This window comes from Equus quagga, chromosome 6, assembly GCF_021613505.1.
Source record: "Equus quagga isolate Etosha38 chromosome 6, UCLA_HA_Equagga_1.0, whole genome shotgun sequence".
NCBI lineage: Eukaryota > Metazoa > Chordata > Mammalia > Perissodactyla > Equidae > Equus > Equus quagga.
The window spans coordinates 57,706,280-57,730,916 of NC_060272.1; the positions used below are offsets into that span (position 1 = coordinate 57,706,280).

Below are 24,637 nucleotides of genomic sequence, written 5' to 3' on the forward strand. Positions count from 1 at the left end.
GTTTTCTTCTAGGAGTTTTATGGTTTCAGGTCTTGCGTCCAAGTCTTTAATCCATTTTGAGTTGATTTTTTATGTATGGTGTAAGATAGTGGTCCAGTTTCATTCTTTTGCATGTGGCTGTTCAGTTTTCCCAGCACCATTTATTGAAGAGACTACCTTTCCCCCATTGTAAATTCTTGCTCCTTTGTTGTAAATTAATTCACCATTTATGTGTGGGTTTATTCCTGGGCTCTCTATGCAGTTTCATTGATCTATGTATCTGTTTTTATGTCATTACCATACTGTTTTGATTACTATAATTTTGTGATATAGTTTGACATCAGGAAGTGTGATGCCTTCAGTTTTGTTCTTCCTCTCAAGATTGCTTTGGTTATTTAGGATCTTTTGCAGTTCCACACAAATTTTAAGATTGTTTGCTCTATTTCTGTAAAAAATGCCATTGGAAGGCTGATAGGGATTGCACTGAATCTGTAGATTGCTTTGGACAGTATGGATATTTATATTTAACAATATTACTTTTTTCAGTCTATCAGCATGGAATATCTTTCCATCTATTTGTGTCTTATTCAACTTCTTTCATCAATATCTTATAGTTTTCAGTGTACAGGCATTTCACCTGTTTGGTTAAATTTATTCCTAGGTATTTTATTCTTTTTGATACAATTATAAATGGGATTGTTTTTAAAAATCACTTTCTGAGAGTTCATTATTAGTGTATAGAAATAAAACAGATTTTTGTATATGGATTTTGTATCCTGCAACTTTATTGAATTTGTTTATTAGTTCTAACAGTTTTTCGTTGGCATCTTTAGGGTTTTATATATATAATATCATGTCATCTGCAAACAAATAGTTTTATTTCTTCCATTCTTATTTGGATGCCTTTTATGTCTGTTTCTTGCATATTTGGTGTGGCTGTGACTTCTAGTATTATGTTGAATAAAAGTGGCAAGTGTGGGAGGAAGCAGAATTTTTAATGTAAAACAAAGAAGATACTGACGTAAGATAAAAAGCAATTAAGTGAAAACCTTGTAGTTCTCAATTGAATTGTAAGCATCAGTTGCATCAGAATGAACTCATAATGTATTTTATCTTTTCAAAGACATATAAATAACTCCTAGATCTGTTAATTGAAGGGGCCCAGAGACAAGATCTTCATTTCTAGATACCATTCCCTACTAAAAGAAACAGACATCTTTGGAGAAATGGCTGATTCCAGGTCTTGACAAGAAATTTCCAAAATAAATCTGAAATATCTTATACTATAAAATAGCAACGGTTAAAAAAAAACAAAACTAGTAGCGTCAAAAAAGTTTAGGAGCCAATTTGAAAAGGTCAGAGATCATATAACTGGGGCATCAATAAGAATAATAACTTCAGTGGATTGAAGCAGATCAAATATGTGTAAATGTATGACTTTTTAATTATATTAAAAAAATAAACCTCAGTTACTTTTCGGGGTGACTGGTAAATATAGGGAAGGAATAAGTGCTTATTTTTTCTTACCTGTATAAATTGTACCACATGGTAACCAAATGGTTGATGAAGAAAGTTTCTCCTTATAGAAGGCTTCCAGTTTATAAATGGAGAAAGAATGATAGAGTCAGACTCTTACCATTTGTAACACGTAGTGAAATAAGGGATGCAGACAGTAACAGTCAATGGTTACTTACATCACAAAAAGAGAGACAACCAGAAAGTGTCTGCTTCCTCTTGAAATTGCACACCACCACTCATGAAAAATTTTTGGCAAAATAACCTAACTTCATTGTATTCAAGTCTCTATTCCTCAGAAGGGTCACCACCTTATCTAAATGCACCCCTGCACTTTACCTGGCTTTAATTTTCATCATAGTGTCACTGATTAACTGCCCTGAGGAACTCAAAGTAGGTTTCAGAAGCACTTAATTGTTTCTCCAAATTGTTTTCTCAGTTGCGTTAAGAGAGATAATCACCAGCCACCCTGAACAAGTCCTAACCCCACTGCAAGAGCAACGCATGCACACAGGAGCCAAGAAGTGCCCAAGAGTTACCTTTGCTTAATTTTAATCCTAAGATTAAAGATCCTAAGATCTCCACCACAGGAGGAGCTTAGGCCTTATTATGATAACATGTGATGCATGTGGAAGCACATTTTCCAACTAAGACTGCACAAGTGAATACCCACCTTTCCCTTTTGAACATTCATTCCCCATCTGAAATAAAAGTCCACTGCTTTCTCTTTCTCAGGGAGCCACAGTTTTGGAAATAATTCCCTGTGGGCTCTTTATTTGCTGCAAATAAACTTTACTTTGTGTGACAACTCCTTCTGGTGAAGGCTTTGATTTCAACTTACCAAGAAGCAGACCCACTTTCGTTGGGTAACAATAGTACTTACTATGTAAAAATGTATTTTATGATTAATTGATTGACTTGTTTTTTGGTTGTTGACACCATTAGATTATAAGCTTTGTATCGGCAGGGAGTTTGTCTGTCATCTTCACCATTTTATCCTCAGCATCTGGAATACTGCTTGGTACTTAATGGGCACTAAGTAAATATTTGGGTCAATGACTTTATGACTCCCAAAGGATCAATCTATTATGAGGTAATACCTCATTGAGGATTAGTTGATAAGCAGTTCAGGGTAAAATTCTGCAAGCAAGGAAAAGAGGAAGGCAGCTGGAAATTTGGAGATAAGAGGACTGTAGAAGGTGAGTGAGGGGGAAAGAGGTTTTAGGGGCAAGAGAAGAAAGACGAGAGTTAACTTCAAAATTTGAATTTCACAAAAGTGAATCCTTTTAAAACTTGGATTTCTCTTTACAAAACTGGTTTTGCTTTGATGGGAGCATTCTGAATGCATGAAGACTTTGTGGCGCAGTGGTTGGAAAACAGCTGTTTGACCTTGGGCAATCACTTAATTGCTTTGAACCTCCTTTCTTCATGAGAAAACCGAGGGTGCTGATAGCTTTTTTACAGGTTTATGAGAATTCTCGAGACACCAGAATGGGGAAGTGCCTGGCAAACAGCAGTCTGTCAACCAATATTAGGGCCTGTGCCCATTCCTCTGGTGGTGGAGGTAGTTAGAATGCACCGACAGCAATGCCACATTCAGTTTGTGGAGTGCTTTAGGGTGTAACTTGCAATTAGTGAAAGTGAATTTGGACTGTTGCGCATGTTTGTTGTTCTTTTGGTTCAGCATCTTTGAACATCAGTCCTCTGTTTGGGGAATTCTTCACCCAATGAATGTGTTTCCCCCAAAGTAGAAGAAATAAACTCACTTTCCCAGCCTCTTTCTGTGGCTGTGGGCAAGCATGTGACTAGGCTCCACCAATCAGTGCTGCTACCTAAGACTCATTCAGAAGCCAGAAAAAGAAGAGGCAGTTGCCACACAGTCTCCATTCTTCTGAGGGAGGCAGCAGTGCAGAGCTCCTAGTGGGAATGATGCAGGCTCAGCGAGCCAAGGAGTTGAAAAAAAGATTTCTTGGACTCTCAAGGTCTAACAGTAGTGCTCTTTTATTCAGAGAATAGCACAGGGACAGGACCCCTGGGCAGTGAAGGGCTGCAGGTATGGGGACAGGACCCCTGGGCAGTGAAGGGCTGCAGGCATGGGGACAGGACCCCTGGGCAGTGAAGGGCTGCAGGTATGGGGACAGGACCCCTGGGCAGTGAAGGGCTGCAGGCATGGGGACAGGACCCATGGGCAGTGAAGAGTTGCAATATGTTGAGGGTTAGGACTAAATTTATAAGGCATAGGTATGTGACTTATTTTTACTAGACAAAGGAAAGATGATATAAAAAGACATTAAATGGTATCAGTGCAGGTGGGGTCTGGTTATCATGGTCATATAGCTTTAGATATGAACTGGGTCATGTAGATCAGCATGTAGGCCAGGACACCTTGGGCTTCTCTCCCTGGGGCAGCCTTGATGCTCATCAGGAGCATCCTGCATGGGCACGGCAAGCTGCAGGGTTCACACCTGGGGCGCAGATGTGATGACTGCTCAGCAACAATTCTACAGTATGATCTCAGTTCTACTCCTGGTTGTATAAACTTCAAGCTTTTCTCTGGATCTTTCATAAGTTCTTTTTAGCTTAAACCAGGAAGAGTGGTCTGTTGACCCATATAGTGGGTCAGGATAGGTACACTGCTGTAACAACCCAGCTCTCAGCAGTTTAACCCACTGGTCAAGTGGCTCTCCTCTGAGCTATGACTTGGGGACCTGAGCTCCTTCCAGTTTCTGATGCCACAGCTCTGTGGGGTCTCCTGCAGGATTCTCTGTTGGGTCTAGACAGCTGCAGAGCAAAGAGAGTATGGAGGCTTTCTTGGGAGTTAGTAGGTCCTAGGCCTGCAAGTGACATCCATCACTCTTGCAAGGCAAGAGGGTTGGAGAATGTAGGAGAGCTGCGCACCCAAGAAGAGGAAATGGATGTTCTACCACTGGCCTTGGGCAAGTCCCTCTGAGCATACCTTTCCTCACATCCAGAACGCCTCCTTCACTGGTCACTCTAGTCCATAAAGTGGATAAAAACGTAATCATGTAGGTGAAAGAGCTTTGTAAACTATAAAGGGACGATTGCAATTAGAGGAGGGGACTATTCCAATAGGGAGAACTGTCCAACCCTGAGATCTGGAAGCATCTCAAAGGTCTGGCAGAAGAGGGATTTTCTTTTATAGGGAGGAGAAAACAGGCCTAACAGGACAAGAGTAGGCTATTGGGATGAGGGGATGCGGGTGATTGGATAGTCGATCAGAAAATGTTTTTCCCTGTGGCAGGCTGAGTCTCAGAAGGCGATGTATGGAGAGATGGCTCCTTGTTCTTAAAGCTGAAGGGTAGGTCAACGTCCAGGGGTTTGTGGGGAAGGGAGAAGCCTGACTGCAGTTTGGTCAAGATAAATTAGTGGATATTTAGTCCAGATTGACCAGTAAGGACAAACAACTAATCATTTATACGACACAGAATGGGAATTCGGAGGGTCTGTGTCTAGTCTTGTCGTAGATGAACAAGAGTCTTATCTGTAAGTCTTGTCTAAGTTTGTGGGGAAGTGTGGTTCTTTGCAGTAAGATGTTTCTGGAAGATAAAAGGGTGAGGAAGATAAAAGGGTGATAAAAGGTTGACTATGGTCAACCAAATACTGAGAATTATATAAAATGAGTTTACAGTAGGAATGTGAGAAAGAATAACGTTACTACCTAGCCAGTTGATGCCAGTAGTTAACTCGTGTCTCTGATCTTTTCTAGCACATCATAGCACTAAGTATTAGGTAGGGTGTGCATCTAAGACAAACCGCATCATATTTAAGACAATAAAATCTGAATTAGGAAACAAAAATGAATTACGTTTCAGTGTTATCCATAAAGCCTCCGGCATTTGGGATTTTCATTCAAATGAAAACATAATTTCAGCCTACTTGTGGATAAGATTAGGTTGAAGTCTTTTTGATTCAATATGGATGTTTTTTAATTCACAAAATTTCAATGTTTAAAAACTGTTTCCAACTAAGTAAGTCTCAAACCAGCTTAAGCTATTTACAGCTTAAAGTAAATACGTATGTACTTAGATTTCAGAGAGTTCATTGTTTAAACCTAGCTTTGAATGTATTTTATGAACTCATTGTCACAGTCATTAAAGTCAGTTATTACTTATGCTCAGCAGGTTCATTTTAATTCTCAGTATTTAAGCTGTTCTTACAGTTAAAAATACCAAAAAGCCTTACTCAACATTATGCACCAACAGAGAGAACAACATTTTCATAATTGAAGTAACTTTCAATTTATGCACACAAAACACATTCAAGATCAGGGAAATGCCTCCTACCCATCCTATGTATCCTAAACAGAGGAATTTTCTCTTCCCACACAGAGAGAGAAAGAAGAAAGATATTTCCATACAGATGGTGTTTGGAGTGTGGATGGGGAAACAGGAGAATGGTGTTAATGGCCAGCAATTATAAGCCACTTCAAAAATAGGTATCTCCACCTTACCTGTGCTTATAAGGTCTCCTTCCCTTTGCACACTCCTCTCAAGCAGCAGAGTCTTTTCACACTTCTGTAAATATTTGTTCTGTTTCACATTTCCCAGGGGAAAGGAAGCCAGCACCGAGGTCCTAGGACCCACGCTAGGGATTAACTAGTTACCAATGTCCATAGAATCCTGGGGCAAGTTATGACCTCTGAGGTCTAGGGGCAAGCTCTTTCCCACCCACACACGAACCCCACATGATAGGCCACCGACAAGTAAACAAGACTCTCCCAATTGAAAAAAAACAAAACAAAACTATCCAACATGATCTTCCTCTGGTTTAATTCTATAAACTTCTAGATAGATTTTTTTTTTTTAACCTAATGGGTTCTTGATTGAACAATGACACCTCTGGCATGTCCCATTTCTCATCCCCACAAGAGTCCGCTTCTTAAAGATGAGTGCCACAAGTTTAGTTTTATGCCGCATCCTGTGGAGTCTGCTGGAAAATAAAAGCTAGTATCCATTTAAGAATTGTAATATGAGATTCTTTTCCGAAAGAACAGGCAAAGATCTTCAGGAGAGATGGTAATAACATCTCACATGTAGCCACTAGAAATGTCATCAACTTATTATGAAATTAGCTACTAGTCCTTTTAACTTGAAAATGACTAAAAGAGCTTCTTGGTTGGATGGCCAAGTTTAACTGGCCACAGTTGTCCTTTAGGGAATTCACATTCTCTATGAACCATCAGATTCAAGGATGAATCTGTTTAACATCCTTATTAGCACAATACAAAGATTAATTAAGTGGTAGTCTCTAACGCGGCTCACCAGTGGTTGTTAATAGGCTTGCTGGTTAACTTCCTGAAGCTCCATCCATGGTGGTGAATGTCCTAGGCATGTGGTTAACCATAGTAACAGTTCTGACAACGCCTTCAATTGCCCTTGATGATTTGGAACAATTGTAATGAATTCATAAATATTACGATGTGACAGCAGTGTGGATGGAAAGAATTGGCATTTATCCACGGTGGGGGGTGGGGGTGGGCCTGAAACAGAGCAAGAATGAAGATAACAGTTCAAACAGGATTGCTGCCACAAATGTAAAAACTGTATTATACTTTTCATTTTAAAATAATTTAAATGTGATTTTTAATCATTTTGTCTGCTTTTTCCCCATCACTACAGATGAAACTCAATTGACAGGGAAAAATAATGCAGAGAACTGAAGTCTGGGAATTAGAGAGTAAAAATTAATGAGGCCTAAGAAATCTTTATGACCTATATTTGCATGTTAATGTGAAAAAAAAAAAAGCTACACTAAAAGGATAAAAGTTTTAAGTGGACTCAACTCGAACCTGACCAGTTATAATGATTCTATCACAAAACTGTCTTTAGTTAAAGGAATAAACCCATAGAAAAAATATTTACAAATTGAATGACAGAGTAGACAAATTTTACTTACTCCATAACTGGATTCAGTAAACATTTGAGTTTTCACTATTGTTAGAAGACAAACTGATGTATGCTAAAAAAAAAATCTTAAGAGTTTATTTGAGCAGAAATCGACTTGAATCAGGCAGTGCCAAACCAGAAGCGGTTAACAACGCTCCACCAACAGGATTTTTATACAGAAAAGGAGGAAGCAAAGCAAAGAAATTATTGATGGGCTGCAGCCTCCAGCCTAGCTGGCTGTTTGTGATCCGTGGTCCTTTGGTTTCGATTTTGTAACCTTGAGGTATTTCAGACTTAGGTTGCTAAGACATTGGAACCACCTCAGTCTAATGGCTTCCTCATTTAATTAATTAAACACTATGTGCAAGTGAAAAAGTATTCACAGTGCTGGAAAGAGATGAGAACAGGGACTAAAATTCTAGGTTAGAAATGGTCTCTGAATTCAAGTTGTTTATAGTCTGGAAAACAAGCTGGACACTTATCCAACCAACTAGAATGTAACTGTACAAGAAGTGAGGTCATAGGGACTGTAATTATATAATGTAGAGACAGGCTATGACAGACCAAAAAAGCAGGGTACAGAGAGGAAGGAACATTTAATTTGGAATGGAAAAGAAAAGTTTCACCAAAGAAGTGCCATTTGAATTGTATCTGAAGGAAAAATACAGATTTAATAAATAATAAAGGAGACATTGGAGTGATGAGCAGGCAGGGGGTATTCAAGGCAGAAGAAGCAACATCAAACATTTATTAAGAAACTGCTTATGTGTCTGGGACTGTGCTGTATGGGAAGAAAAGTTTCCCTCGACCCTCTTAGGATCCCTGGCTGGGTCTGAAAATTCAACTGACGGACAGATGAACAGGAGAATAGCATTTGAATTTATTTAATATAATTTTATGTGACATGGGAGCTTTTATAAGAAAATAAAGACCTGAAGAAAGAGTTAAACTTGAATATTTTTATGCTAGGTTTGATGAAGAGTGGAAAGTTGTGGAGAAAAATGACAGGACAAAGGGGACAAAGAAGTTAATGTAATAAACCAGGGGAAATGCTGCAAGCCCTATTTGTTTGGCTTCTTCTCAGCATTCCTCCGTCTTGGAGATTAGGGAGGACACCACTGACATAAGACCCTAGAAGAAGGGTGGCGGAAGGTCAGAGAGATCTTCCTCCTACTGTGTCTCAAATTCCTTCAGCTTAAAATATGCAGTACATCAAGGTGCCATATTTTTGGGTAGCATGTTCTGAACCCTGTCAGTGTCCTACACTGGACACACAAGGTGGCCAAGACACAATACCCAAGAGTCTGGTCTCACAGAAAATGACCAGACACACAGAGCCACGGAGATCTATTTGGTATAAGAAGAAAAAAGAAATTGTGATGGGAGGGAGACGTGGCTAGAAGGTAGATTGGGGTGAGATTGTGAAGGGCCTTCACAGGCCAAGCTGTGTGTTTGGACTTGGTTCCATGGAAAACGTAAAGCATTAGCAGATTTTTAAGCAGAGGAGTGACAGAAAAATTCTTGGAAATTTAAAACAACCTGTAATTCAACTCCCTTACCTTATAGAATGAGAAAGTGACACTCAGAGAGATTAAGTAATTTGCTTAAGTTCATATTTCTTGACAGTGGCAGGACTCCAGCTAGAAACCAGGTGGATCACATGTGTATATTAGGATAATTTAGAACAATTATTCTTGTGACCTCGTGGAGAATGGGTTAGGAAAATGGGACAGAGGGAGGGTGTCTGAATAACAATGGCAGCCAGGAGGCTGTTGAATAGTCCAAATCAAGAAATGATGAGATCTAAGATTTAGGGTTAACAGGTGTTTTTGTGTCATTTTGATGTTTTTGTTAGTTTCCAAACAATGTGCTTTAAAATCAGAATCATTCTTCATATTCAATTTCATACACAGTCTTGTGCCACATAATGACGTTTCAGTCAACAACAAAATGCATATATGACAGTGGTTCCATAAGATTAGTACCATATAGCCTAAGCATGTAGTAGGCTATGCCATCTGGGTTTGTGTAAGTGCACTCTGTGATGTTTGCCCAACAACAAAATCGCCTAACAACACATTTCTCAGAACGTATGCCCATCGTTAAGCAACTCATAGCTGTAATTCTCCCAATGCTTTTATCACGTGTTAGAGATCAGAAAGAAGGTGTAATTCCCCTTTTCCTGCCTGCCAGTACTGAGGAAGTATCTGGTATAAACTGTAGAGTATTTTGCCCTAACTTATGGGTTATGCAGGAATAAACTATGTTGGGCTTGATTAATTGTAAATAGATTGTTGTGTGGTATATTTGAAGGTTATTGAAGGCAACTTGTAATGCTTAACAAAAAACCTTATTCTGTGAGTATTTTTAATAATGATGATGTGAACCTATACTTGAACTGTGGCTGTGAGAAGGTACAGAATGGAGAAGTGACAGCTCTAAAAGCTGCCTATGTTCACTTGCTAGGACAGCATAACAAGACACCACAGACTGAGTGGCTTAAAAACAGAAATTTATTTTCTCACTGCTCTGGAGACTGGAAGTCCAAGGTCAAGGTGCCAGCAGGTTGCCCTCTTCTGAGGCCTCTCTCCTCGATGTGCAGATGGTCGTCTGTCTTGCTGCCTCTTCACATGGTTGTTCCTCACTGCTCTCACATCCCTGGTATCTCTTTCTCTTCTTATATGGGCACCAGTCATACTGGATTAGGGTCCCACCCTAATGGTCTCTTTATAATGTAATCATCTCTTTAAAGACTTCATCTCCAAATTCTTTACATTCTGAGGTGCTGGGGGTTGGGATTTCAAGATACGAATTTGGCGTGTATGGGGGACACAATTCGGTCCATTCTTTATAAAGAACTGCTGAGATGAAAATGATAGCTGCAGGGATCTTGCATTTGTACAGCACTTTATAGTTTACACAGCAATGAGATACATACCTATCTCATTTAATTTGAATAGACTTTTGTGATTTGGTCCAAAGTTTTCTTGGGTATCTCTGCACCTACAGAAGACTTCTGCTGCCAATTAGACTTTATCTGGAATGATTAAGGCATGTAGATTCAAAGATGTCCAATTATATTCCAGTAATCTTCAAATCACAGCTATCTTTAGATTCAGCTTATTTTGAAGATACTATGTAAACAGACAAATGTAAAAAGTATGATTTAAATGCCATGTCCTTTATGTCTTCTGATAAAGGAAGAAATCTAGTTTAAAACCACAACAAAATTAAGCTAAAGAGTTAAAAAGAAGCCTTGAAGGCTTCACTGGGGCTGGAGCATCTGCTTCCAAGATGGCGCACTCCCATGGCTATTGACAGAAAGTCTGGGTTTCTCACCATGTGGACTTCTCCATAAAGTGGTTTGAAATGTTCTCATGACATGGCAGCTGGCTTTCACCAGAACAAGTGATCCAAGAGAGCAAATAAGAAGCCACCATGCCTTTTATGACCTAGGTTTGGAAGTCACTCACTTTTATCTCTGCCATTTATCCATTCATATTTCTCTTTTCTTTAGAAGCAAGTCATCAAGTCCAGCCCAGATTCAAGCTGAGTGCCCTTAATTATAAACCTGGAGAGATAGGTAAGTAGGCAGGTAGGTAGGTAGATAGATAGATAGATAGATAGATAGATAGACAGATAGACACATAGATTTAATCTATATTAATGCCAGGAGAAAATCCTGACCCTGAAGTCACAACCTGAATTAAAGTTTCTGCTGCAGGAGCAATATTAAGAAGCATTAGAAGATTTTCATAGTCAAAATCCTGTCCTAGTCTTCGCTCTCATTGCTAAGCAATGAGACCTTTTCCTATCCCGTACTCCAAATGGTGCACTCGGCTCCTGACAAGCAAACTGACACATCTTTGGCATGTCTCTGAGCCATTGTACATCAGCTTTCTGTCAAAATCCTGTGATTCTCTACCACCCGCTTACTTGATAGATGAGGAAGCCAAGGTACAGTGGCTTGCTCAAGGTCACACTGCCAGTTTGTGGCAGAAGTAGGATTAGCACCCAGGTCTCTGCACTATTGTTCAGTCTTAAGAGGTTGGTATCAACAGGGCTGAACTGATGCCAGTGTTCCTCCTTACTACCGAGATTGTGGAAGACACCACTGGTTGGCAAACCTAACACCTATATCCAACCCTCACCTCCTCTGGTCACTTCTAACATTGGGTCTAGGAAAACTAAATACTCAATTTTCCAGTCTCCTTTGCTTCTAGAGGTGGCCATGTGATAATTATCACAAAGGAAATGTCAACAAAGAGAGAAAATATGATTCCCATCTATCAGGATGACATGAAATAAATGAAGGTTAGTTCATTTATTTGATCTATATTAATATAATAATTCCAAGTATTAATTCATCATGGGTATGCATCTAAGACAGAAAGCATCCCGATGGGACTATACGAGCTGAGAATTAAAGTGACCATTGGATTAAATTTTGGTCTAGAGAGGACTTCAGTATGAACGTGGCTGCACAAATCAATATTGATCCCTTTTTTCCCCCTACAAATTGTACATAAGCAACAAAGAGACAGTAAAAATACTCCATAAATTCTTTTTCCAGTGAAACTAGGAGACAGATATAATCTTCAGATGTCAAAATACAGACATAAGGGCTTCCAAAAGGGCTGAGATTTAGCAGAAGTGGTGGGGAGAAAGTGAAAGGAGGAAGTACAGTGAATCAAGACGAAACTGACAGCAGTAGATCTCAGCAAAAAATACTCTTTCTGAATGTGAAATTTTCCCTTCTGAAAAGCAAAAGCTATGTCCCTTATTCGTAACAATCAGGCGACAGAGAAGAGCAAGATTGGCTGTGGGAACTCTCCTAGACCTGGTTTGGCTCAAAGAGAGGAAGCAGAACCTTTTATAATTTCATTATTCCTCTCTATTTTTGCCTTTAGATAAAATTTTAACTTCATATGTAGTCTGCACTTTCTAAACTTCAGTTATTTGAGCACCAGTAAGTTTGTCCTATTTCCCTGTTACCTCTTCTACTTAATTTGTTTAGCCATTTATTCCCAAAGGAAATGTTACGTTGCTACGGTTAATAAAAAATCAGTACCACTTGCCATAAATAGAAACAAACAACATTAAATATAAAACAGTTACAACAAAAAAGGCTCATCTTGTTTACTACTTTGGGAACCTCTTCCATAATCCACTAGGCTGTGCCAAGATTTAGACTTGGACTGTCCAAAATGGTAGCCACTGGCCACATATAGCTGTTAAATGTTAATGTTCTGCAAAATTTTAAAAACTCAGAACTCACACTAGCCACATTTCAAGTGTTTATTAGCTGCATAAAGTTATTGGCTATTATATTGGGCAGTGGAGATACAGAACATTTCCATCATTGTGGCAAATTCTGTTGAAAAGCACTGTTCTAGACCCTCTCTCTAGCATTTTCTCCACCCACATCCCTCCAATCCACCCAAAGCTGAGCTGTACTAGTCTTTCAGTTCTTGGAATGTACCAAAGCTCTTTTCCTAGTTCAGGCCTTTGCATATTCCAGTCCCTCTGCCTGAAATGCTCTTCCCTACTCTTTGCCCTGCTAGCTGCTTTTCATTTTTTAGGTCTCATCATATACATGAGACCTTCTCTGATCATCAGTCTAAACTAGTACCCCACCCCAACCTGCACTCCATTATTTTCCAGCTCAGCTCTTTGGTTTTTCCTTTCATTGCAATTATTGCGATTTATAGTTATTTTATTCACATGTTTACTTCCCTATCTTTGCCTAAGCTACTGCAGTTGTATTTCTATTACAACCAAAAGAGCATTAGTGCAGAAAAGAATGCACCTAAGTTATTCAAAATGACTAAATCCACAAAGATGCATATCAGGAAAATATGACAGAAAATCTGAAAGAAGAAACACCTCAATAAAGTTGGGAAATTATGTCTACAGATCCATGTAGAAGGTTATTTTAAAAAATCTTATTTCACCTCTCAAAGTACAGAGTCCCCTAGAATATGCCAGTGCTTTCAAAATACTCAAATAGGAAGATTAATAAAATTAATGAATAAAGGAAGTTTATTAGGTAGTTTAGAGATTTTTTTTAGAAAGAAATGATAGAAAGACAAATCCAAGTTCAAATTTAAATACAATCTCTAGAAAGATGGCTATATAATTTTAGCTGGGGAAATAGGTAAAAGGGAACACCCCTTGAAAGTGGGAGGGTTCCATAAATTTTTTAAAAATTTTGCTTATTTATTTTTATGTGTGGAGGAATTTTTTTATTGAGATATAATTGACATATAACATTATATTAGTTTCAAGTGTACAACACAATGATTTGATATTTGTGCATATTGCAAAATGATCACAATAAGTCTTGTTACCATCCATCACTATACATAGTAACAATCTTCTTTTCCTTGTGATGAGAACTTTTAAAGTTTACTCTCTTAGCAACTTTCAAATATGCAGTACAGTATTATTCTATACTCACCATGCTGTACATGACATCCCCAGGACTTAATTATTTTATAACTGGAGGTTTGTACCTTTTGACCACCTTCATCTATTTTGCCCACCCCCCACCCTCACCTCTGGCAACCACCAATTTGTTCTCTGTATTTATGAGTTTTTTTTTTTTTTAGATTTCACATATAAGTGATATCATACAGTATTTATCTTTCTCTGTCTGACTTATTTCACTTAGCTTAATACCTTCATGGTCCTTCCATGTTGTTGCAAGTGACAAGACTTTATTCTTTTTTATGGCTGAATAATATTCCATTGTGTATATATACAGTCATGTGCTGCATAATGTGTTTTGGTCAATGACAGACCACTACAAGAGTGGTTTCATGAGATTAGTACCATATAGCCTGTAGTAGGCTATACCATCTAGGTTTATGTAAGTCTACTCAATGATTTTCACACAATGATGAGATTGCCTAACAACACATTTCTCAGAATGTATCCCCATCATTAAGCAATGCATGACCATACCATCTTTTCTTTATCCATTCATCCATCAATGAATACTTAGGTTGCTTCCATGTCCTGGATATTGTAAGTAATGCTGCAATGAACATGAGGGTGAGGATATCTCTTCAGGTTAGTATTTTTGTTTTCTTCAGATAAATACCCTGAAGTGGAATTGCTGGATCATATGGTAGTTATATTTTCAATTTTTTCAGGGGTCTCCAAGCTGTTTTCCATAGTGGCTGCACCAATTTGCCTCCCTACCAACAATGCATAAGTGTTCCCTTTTCTTCACATCCTCATCAACACTTTTTATCTCATCTTTTTGATAATAGCCATTCTAACAGGTGTGAGGTGATATATCATTGTGGTTTTGATTTGCATTTCCCTGATGATTAATGATGTTGAGCACATTTTCATGTACCTGTTGGCCATCTGTATGTCTTTTTGGAGAAATGTCTACTCAGATCCTCTGCCCATTTTTTGATGGAATTATTTGGTATTTTTGCTACTGATTTGTATGAGGTTTTTATGTATTTTGGATGTGAACCCCTTATTAGATATATGACTGGCAAATAAATTCTATTTGGTAAATTTCCTTTTCATTTTGTCAATGGTTCCCTTTGCTGTGCAGAAGCTTTTTAGTTTGATGTATTCCTACTTGTTTATTTTTGCTTTTGTTGCCTTTGCTTTTGGTGCCAAATCCAAAAAATCATCACCAACCAATGTTAAGGAACTTACTGCTTATGTTTTCTTCTAGAGGTTTTATGGATTCAGGACTTACGTTCAAGTTTTTAATCCATTTTGAGTTGATTTTTTTTTAAATTTTTTTAAAGATTTTATTTTTTTCCTTTTTCTCCCCAAAGCCCCCGGTACATAGTTGTATATTCTTTGTTGTGGGTTCTTCTAGTTGTGGTATGTGGGACGCTGCCTCAGCGTGGTTTGATGAGCAGTGCCATGTCCGCGCCCAGGATTCGAACCAACGAAACACTGGGCCGCCTGCAGCGGAGCGCGTGAACCTAACCACTCGGCCAGGGGCCAGCCCCCATTTTGAGTTGATTTTTGTGTATGGTGTAAGATAGTAGTTGAGTGCTTTTTTTCTTTTGCTGTGGCTATCTACCTTTCACAACACCATTTATTGAAGAGATGGTCCTTTCCTCATTGTAAATTCTTGGCTCCTTTGTCATAAATTAATTGACCATGTATGCGTGGGTTTATTTCTGGGCTTTCTATTCTGTCCATTGATCTATGTGTCTGTTTCATGCCAATACCATACTGTTTTAATTATTATAGATTTGTAATATAGTTTGAAATCAGGGAGTGTGATGCCTCCAGCTTTGTTCATCTGTCTCAAGATCACTTTGACTATTTGAGGTCTTTTGTGGTTCCATATACATTTTAGGATTGTTTGTTCTATTTCTGTGAAATTGCCATTGGAATTTTGATAGCAATTACATTGAATCTTGTAGAGTGCTTTGAGTAGACTGGACGTTTTAAAAATATTAATTCTTCCAATTCATGAGTATGAGATATCATTCCATTTATTTGTGTCATCTTCACTTTTCTTCATCAATGTTTTATAGGTTTGAGTGTATAGGTCTTTTATCTCCTTGGTTAAATTTATTCCTGGGTATTGTATTCTTTTTGATGCAATCATAAATGATATTGCTGGGGCTGGCCCGGTGGCACAGCAGTTAAGTTCGCACGTTCCACTTTGCAGCGGCCCGGGGTTCGCCATTTTGGATCCCAGGTGTGGACATGGCACTGCTTGGCACACCATGCTGTGGTAGGCGTCCCACATATAAAGTAGAGGAAGATGGGCACGGATGTTAGCTCAGGGCCAGTCTTCCTCAGCAAAAGGAGGAGGACTGGCAGTAGTTAGCTCAGGGTTAATCTTCCTCAAAAAAAAAAAAAAAGAGAGAGAAAAATGGTATTGCTTTCTTAATTTCTCTTTATGATACTTTGCTATTAGTGTATAGAAGTGTAACTGATTTTTTCATACTGATTTTATATCCTGAAACTTTACTGAATTAATTTATCAGTTCTAACAGTTTTTTGATGGAGTTTAGGGATTCTATATGTAATATCATGTCACCAGCAAATAGTGAGTTTTACTTCTTCCTTTCCAGTTTGGATGACTTTTATTTCTTATTCTTGCCTAATTGCTCTGGCTAGGACTTCCAATATTATGTTGAATAAAAGTGGTGAGAGTGGGCAACCTTGTCTTATTTCTGATCTTAGAAGAAAAGCTTTCAGCTTTCACCATTGAGTATGATGATAACTGTGGTCTTGTCATATATGACTTTCATTACATTTACGTATGTTCCCTCTATAACCACTTTACTGAGAGTTTTTATTATAAGTGTATATTGAATTTTGTCCAGTGCTTTTTCTTCATCTATCGAGATGATCATATGATTTTTATTCTTCGTTTTGTTAATGTGGTATATCACGTTGATGGATTTACAGATGTTGAACCATCCTTGCATCCCCAGAATAAACCCTACTTGGTGATGGTGTATGATCTCTTTAATGTATTGTTGAATTTGGTTTGCTAATGTTTTGTTGAGGATTTTTGCCTCTCTGTTTATCAGGGATATTGGTCTATAATTTTCTTTCTAGTGGTGTTCCTGTCTGGCTTTGTTATCATGGTAATTCTGGCCTTTTAAAGTAAGTTCGAAAATGTTTCTTCCTCTTTTATCTTTTGGAAGAGTTTGAGAAGGATTGGCATTAATTATTCTGTAAATGTTTGGTAGAATTCACCAATGAAGCCTTCTGGTCTTGGACTTTTTTTATTGAGAGGTTTTTGACTATTGATTCAATCTCATTATTAGTAATTGGTCTGTTCAGATTTTCTATTTCTTCATGATTCAATTTTAGTAGGTTGTATGTTTCTAGGAATATATCCATTTCTTGTAGGTTGTCCAATTTGTTGGTGAATAATTGTTCATAGTAGTCTCATGGTCCTTTGTGTTTGTGTGGTATCGGTGGTAACATCTCCTTTTTCATATTTGATTTTATTTATTTGAGTCATGTATGTATTTTTTTCTATATGAGTCTAGCTATAGTTTTGTCAATTTTATCTTTTTAAAAACCTGCTCTTAGTTTCATTGATCTTTTCTATTGTCTTTTTAGTCTCTATTTCATTTATTTCTGCTCCAATTTTTATTATCTCCTTCCTTCTACTAACTTTGGTTTTGTTCTTTTTCTAGTTCCTTGAGGTGTAAAGTTAGGTTGTTTATTAAGATCTTTCTTGTTTTTTAATGTAGGGATTTATTGCTATGAATATTGTTCTTAGAACTGCTTTATAGTAAATGTTTTGGTATGTTGTATATCTGTTTTCATTTGTCTCAAGGTATTTTTAATTTCTCTTTTGATTTCTTCTTTGACCTATAGGTTGTTCAGTAACATGGTGTTTAATCTCTACATACTTGTGAATTTTCCAGGGCTTTTTTTGTAATTGATTTCTAGCTTCATACCATTGGGGTTGGAAAAGATGCTTGATATGATTTCAGTCTTTCTAAATTTATTATCATTTGTTTTGTGGCCTAACATATGATCTATGCTGAAGACTGTTCCATGTGCTCTTGAGAAGAACGTGTATTCTGTAGCTTTTGAATGGAATGCTCTGTATATGTCTGCAAGTCCATTTGGTCTAATGTGTCATTTAAGGCCAATATTTCCCCATTGATTTTCTGTCCCGATGACCTAGCCACTGATGAAAGTGGGGTATTAAAGTTCCCTACTATTATTTTATTGCTGCCTCTCTCTCCCTTGAGGTCTGTTAATATTTGCATTATATATTTAGGTGCTCCTATGCCAGCTGCATAAATATTTAAAATGTTATATCTTCTTATTGAATTGACCCTTTATATAATGATTTTCTTTGTCTCTTACTACCGTCTTTGTCTTAAAGTTTATTTTTTTCTGATGTAAGTATAACTACTCCAACTTTCTTTTGGTTTCTTTTTGCACAGAATATCTTTTTCCATCCTTCATGTCTGTGTGTGTCCATACATCTGAAGTGAATCTCTTGTAGGCAGCATACAGATAGATCTTGTTTTTTTAATCCATTCAGCCACTTTAAGTCTTTTGATTGTAGAATTTGGTCTATTTATGTTTAAAGTCATTATTGATAGGTATGTACTTATTGTCATTTTGTTAATTGTTTTCTGGCCATTTTGTACTTCCTTGGTTCCTTCTTCTTCTCTTGCTCTCTTCCTTTGAGATTTGATGATTTTCTGTAGTGGTATGCTTCTATTCCTTTCTGTTTATCTTTCGTGTATCTATTATAGGTTTTTGCTTTGTGGTTACAATGAGCCTTATATAAAACAGCTTATAATTATAACAGTCTATTTTAAGTCAATAACAACTTAAGCCTGAATTCATTCTAAAGCTCTACATTTTAATACTCCCTCTTATTTTGTTTTGATGTCACAATTTACATCTATTGTGTATCCATTAACAAATTATTGTAGTTAGAGTTATTTTTACTACTTTTGTCCTTTAACCTTCATACTAGCTCTATAAATGATTAACCCACCACCTTCACAACATTAGATTATTCTGAATTTTACTATATATTTACCTTTACCAGTGAGATTAATGGTTTCCTGTTATGAATTAGTTACTATTATTTTAGGTTAAAGAAGTCCCTGTAACATTTCTACTAAGGCTGGTCCAGTGGTGATGAACAACTTTAGCTTTTCCTAGTCTGGAAAACTCTATGTTTCCTTCCATTTGGAAGGATAACTTTGCTGGGGAGAGTATTCTTGGCTGACAGTTTTTTAATTTCAGCACTTTAACACGTGCCACTCCCTTCTGGCCTGCAAAGTTTCTGCTGAAAAATCTGCTGAAAGTCTTATGGGAGTTCCTTCTAGGTAAGAAGTTGTTTTTTCCTTCCTGCTTTTAAGATTCTCTCCTAGTCTTTTTAACTTTTGACAATTTAATTGTAATGCATATCAGTGTGGGTCTCTTTGGATTCATCTTATTTGGAACCATCTGGGCTTTCTGAATCTGGATGTCTGTTTCTTTCCCCAGATTGGAGCAGTTTCCAGCCAACATTTCTTCATATAAGTTTTCTGCCCCTTTCTCTCTCTCTTCTCCTTCTAAGACCCCTATAATGCAAATGTTGGTCTCCTTGATGTTGTCCCATGAGTCTCTAAAGCTATCTTAATTCTTTTTCATTCTTTTTGCTATTTGCTGCTCTGATTGGGTGAGCGTCACTTCCTTGACTTCAAGTTAACTGATCCTTTCTTCTAATCTGCTGTTGAATCCCTCTATTGTATTTTTCAGTTCACTTACTATATTCATCTGACTTCTGTTTGGTACCTTTTTATATTTTCTATCTCCTTGTTGAAATTCTCACTATGTTCATCCATTCTTCTCCTGAGCTCAGTGAGCGGATTTACAGCCATTATTTTGAACTCTTTATCAGACAAATCACTATCTCCACTTCCTTCAGGTCTCTTTGTGAGGTTTTACTTCTTCTTTTGTTAGGAACATATTCATGTTTTTCTTCATATTTCTTGACTCTCTGTGTTGGTTTCTATGCATTAGATAAGACAGTCACCTCTCCCAGTCTTGAAGGAGTGGCCTCATGTAGAAGCCAAAGCTTATTGTTCAACCCTTCCCTAGCCCTTTATTGTCTCTCAAACCTTTCTGATTGTCCAAGCACCCTACTTTATTTTTAGTGTCTCCCAATAGGTAAGGGTGTTACAAAACCTGTCAGTGTCTCAAGGAGAGGATCTTAGTCAGTACTTAGATTTACTCTGTTTGGAAAGCAGACCCTCAGGCAGCAGCTTTTAAAATATGTAAATATACTTCTTTCTGCGGAAGACTGGGAGATGGCAATTTCTGTCTGCTCCCTCAGTCCTGAGCTCTGGGGTGATAGCCAGTTAAGAACTGTTTCTTTGCTACTGTCCTGTTGAACCTGGAAACACAAGCCCCACTGGCCAGCAGAGTCAAGCTATAAATGGAAGTGTCCTCTAGGAAGCAGCCACAAAAGCTGGGGTACAAGGTGTGTACACAACTCAGAGCAAGGAAGGAGACTGCAAAGATGATGCCCATTGGTCTCCATCCCAGAGAGCACCTAAGTAAGCCCCTAGAAGTGTGCCAAACCAGAAGCCTGCCCCTCAGGCCAAAGCACCAAGACAAGTGAATAGGCCTCTTCCACAGAAAAACTTGGGGTGTGATTCAGTCTGCTGTCTCTGCACTGTGCTTTGGCAGTAGTAGGCAGCCAAGAACCGTCTCTCCATTTGTTACAGCCCCGTTGGACTCACAAATACAAGCCCCAATGCCACCAAAGCCAGGCAATCAAGGGGCATCCACTGGGCAGTGGCCAAGCAAACCAGGGCATCAGACCTAAAAACCAGAGCGCTAGATGTGTGTACAGGTTCCCCTCTGGAAAATACTGGTGTTCTGGAGCTCAGTAGAGGGGAGTGCAAAGACAGTGCCTGCCTTGTGAAGTCTGTGGAGAGTATTACAGTCAGCCCTTAGAAGTGCTTTTAATTAGAAGCCTGGTTCTCAGGCCACAGCTATGAAGATAAACTAATAGGCCTCTTTTGCAGGAAGACTGAGTTCTGTTTGTTGCCTCTGCTGTGCCCCAAGGTAGTAGCCGGTTAATAACTCTTTCTCTGTTTGTTACAGGCCTGTGGGACCGACATACATAAACCCCACTGGCCCCCAGAGCCAGGTGATGTAGTCGTGTTCCCTGGGTGGCAACCACAAAAATCAGGGCATCAGGTGTGTACAAGCTCCTTCTCAAGAGATAACAGGAAGCTGGAGCGAGGCAGAGGGAGAGTGCAAAGATGGCGCTCGCTGGTCTGTTTTAGATGTGTTTTAAATTAAATGCCTGCCTTTCAGGTGGATGCTTTAAGATAAGCAAATAAGCCTCTTTCACAGAATCTGGGCACATTTCAGTCAGCTGCCTCTGTACTGGGCCCTGGCCGTGGTGGTGGGGGGAGTGTAAGCCCTTCAAAGACTGTTTCTCAGTTCCCTATAGCTTTGTAGGTCTCAGGGACCAAAGCCCCACCGGCTTTCAAAGCAAGATGTTTTGGGGGCTTGTCTCTCAGGTGCAGGTCTAAAAAATTGGGGTGCAAGATATAAGGTTCAAACCTTTTGCTCCTCAGGAAGAAGCTCAGAGTTGCGAGTTCTCTCCCAATTGTGGGTCACTGTGCAGAGGGTGGGGTTTATGGCTGTGTCTCAGCCTCTCCTACCTCCTTGAAGTAGGCTTTTTCTTATTTGCCCGAGGTTTAGGAGTCATTCAGCTAGTTTTTTTTTTTTTTTTCCAAGAGGAAACTGTTCTGTTTGTAGCTGTTAGATTCAGTATCTCTGGGGAGGTGAGCTCAGGATCCTCCCACATCGCTGTCTCAACTGGAACCCATATACCTTTTTAAATAACAAGTCGTTCAGACGGTGGCTCTTCTGAAGTTTAAAAGCATCACTGACAATATAGAAACTATCGTACCTTAATCTTTACCCAATCGGACAGTAAGGAATAATGTGGGACATTCTGCCGATGCCACAAACTTTCAAGTCAATCAAGTCATAAAATCCTACTGTAGTCACGGGGTAGGATAGGGAAGACAACCTGAAGTTACTGACCGGAATAAAGAGAAGTAACACGTCAGGTTTTTCAGCATATTAAGTTACTATTTGGATAGTTAGAAATTTTTGTGAAATAAAGTTATCAGCTATTGTAAGTTAGTACAACCCTTAACTAAATAGTGAGGACAGGTGCCAAAAAATCCAACAGCTGACTCAATAGTGTAAGCATGTGTTAACTCTCATTTTGTTTAGGATTGCAGACATCCTCTTGACCCTTCCCCATCTAGACAGGTCCTTACCACCAGCAGCCGGAGTCCAGCTGTGTACTTACGGCAAATGGACAAACTTGATCCATCGGTTATGAGACAGGAGACCTTTAACTGTACTGGCAAATAATTTATAGACTGAAAGCTGTTTTCAGGAAAACTGGTTTCATTAGACTTTAATTATGGTCCCAGTGCTTTTATGGAAAATTCAATAAAAAGATTTGCTATAGAAGAATTTTACCAGTTTATGATTAGCAATATATAGAACTTTGAATTAAAAAAATGGAGACTTAACAGTACATTCCCACTGGGAACATAAAGCTCTCAATAACGTGACTAAGAGAACAAAGGAATCGTTCCAAAACAACCTTAGAAAAAGATATTTATTCAAAACTAAAAAGGCAACAGATTTGACTATATGGCAAATATAACTACACAGTTTTCATTCTGTAAATAAATAACTTGTGAAATATTCCTAGTCAGGAATTAGAAGTTCTAGGACTTTAAATCTTTATGCTACAAAGGATGACATCATCCACCACAAGCAGGAAGTAGTTTTCTAAAGGGTATTCATTCTCCAGAATCATTAACTTTTATCTTTTCTTTTCTCTTTATTCAAAACATTTACCAATCGGAAAAAGAAAAGGACATCAGGAAAATCTGATTACACTTTTTTTTGGTGCTGCTTGCAATTTTCTTGTACATGCTTTTAAAGTCATCTGAAAACAAGACCATTTCCTTCGCTGGGTAGGTACCTTGTACAAATTTTCTTAAAGTGAACAGAAACTTGACACTAGTAGAATTCTGTTACCTTTACAGAAGAGGACACACAACTACTGAGATAGGGAACACAGGATCAAAGTTTTAACAAAAACCTGTGAGAGACAATGATCAAATTACAAATTTTGATTGGTTTTCTTTATTATTATTATTACTGTCTGCCCACAAATTCTGCAGCTTGGGGTCCATTTCAAACCCTCCTAAGAGTCCACTTTATGAGTTAAATATGTGCATACAGAATAAAATAGATGTACTATAATTTTTAAAAAGTAATTTGCTTTACATATTATAGGCTGGAGGCAGTTTAATGTAATCAACGGTCATAGCTCCAAAAAATATGATGGTAGGATTTTAAAGCTCAGATTCCATAAGTTTGCTAACTTGTGGTTTGTTTCAAGTATTACTGAGCTACATGTGAAGTACATCCTCAACTCTTATCACATTATTTACAGGTGTCCAAAAATAAGGACTTGAACAGTAAAATATGAAATATGGACTGTTGATGACATATTTCAGAACATCAGGAATAAGATTAATGAAGAGCAAAGTAAACCTAGAACAAGGAATGGGAAGGTACATTTATTAAAAATAAAAATAGTAGACAGTCTCTGATAACAAAACCATTCAGAATCCAAATATATCCAATATACATTGCAACAATGCACATATATTTAAAAACAAACACAAAGACCCATTAAGTAATGTTTTTAGAACATTAGAAAGGACAAAAGTGTTCTGGCTCCCTCGTGCTGGAGGTCTGCCCACAAACACGGCATGCAAGACCAGCACCCCTTTCAAGTGTTCTGCGCAGTACGGCACTGCACAGCGTGTGCACTCACTCTGCGAACACACTGTTCCTAAACGAAATCGCAGTTTCTGTAGGGATGATCCAGAACATAAGTCAGTGGCTTCATTTCATAAAAAATATTCATAGGCTTGGAAGAGCTGTGACAACCATTTTCCAAAATCTTCAGTTTTAACAAAAGGTACAGAATAAACTACTAAATCTAGACGCTTTCACATTATTTTGCATGACTATCAAGTACTGTCTAAAAATTTATGTAAAAAGTTAGCCAAAACTGGTAACTTTAAACTTTAGATCAAAGTTTTTCTTCACTCCTTTAGCATGGCTGATAAATCCTTTCTGCCTTTGTCACTCATAACGCTTGTCAAACCAAAGAACTTGGAAAAAGAATATGTACTGCTGAAGGAAGAGAGCACCAAAAGCGTCAGTGCACTTCAGTCTTAAGACACACACAGTTCCTGCTGGACAGCAGACTGTGGGAGTTTATTATCTTCAGTCTTTTCATGTCCTGGGGCATGGCAAGTAGTCTTCCGCTTAAACAGTCGAAGACTCAGTCGGAGTAATTCATTGTCGACCATTGGAGCATTGGTGTAAGCTTGTTTTACAGTGCCCTAATTGGAGAAAACAAAAACAAATTTCAACAAAATGCACATTGTCAGTTGACAGTAGGAAAGACAGGCAGCTTAACTACTAACAAAAATATCACAGTTATAAGAAAAACTAATTTGGGATGGATATTACATTAGCTGTATCGGACATTTAAAAGCAAAACTAGGAAATGTTTTCAGACTTGGAATCTTAGAAAAGAAAGCAATCTTTAGAGGGCACCTAGTCCAACCTCTTGCTTAAAGTAGGAATCTCCCCGACAATCCCTGACAGGCAATCAACGAGTTTTT

The 24,637-nt window shown here is 38.2% G+C and overlaps 1 protein-coding gene across 7 annotated transcripts in view; it reads right to left on the bottom strand.

The window, feature by feature from the left end:
- Positions 1–22,532: 22,532 nt before the first annotated feature.
- ZC3H13 (zinc finger CCCH-type containing 13) overlaps positions 22,533–24,637 on the bottom strand; it is a 98,333-nt gene continuing 96,228 nt past the window's right edge. For 5 of the 7 annotated variants that reach the window (XM_046664071.1, XM_046664076.1, XM_046664074.1 and 2 more), the window contains one exon: positions 22,534–24,352. In XM_046664071.1, the coding sequence (XP_046520027.1) occupies positions 24,182–24,352 (171 nt within the window). In that variant the 3' untranslated portion in view covers positions 22,534–24,181. Of the gene's footprint in view, positions 24,353–24,637 lie in introns of all 7 variants that reach the window. The other 2 variants (XM_046664072.1, XM_046664073.1) reach the window with 1 other exon arrangement.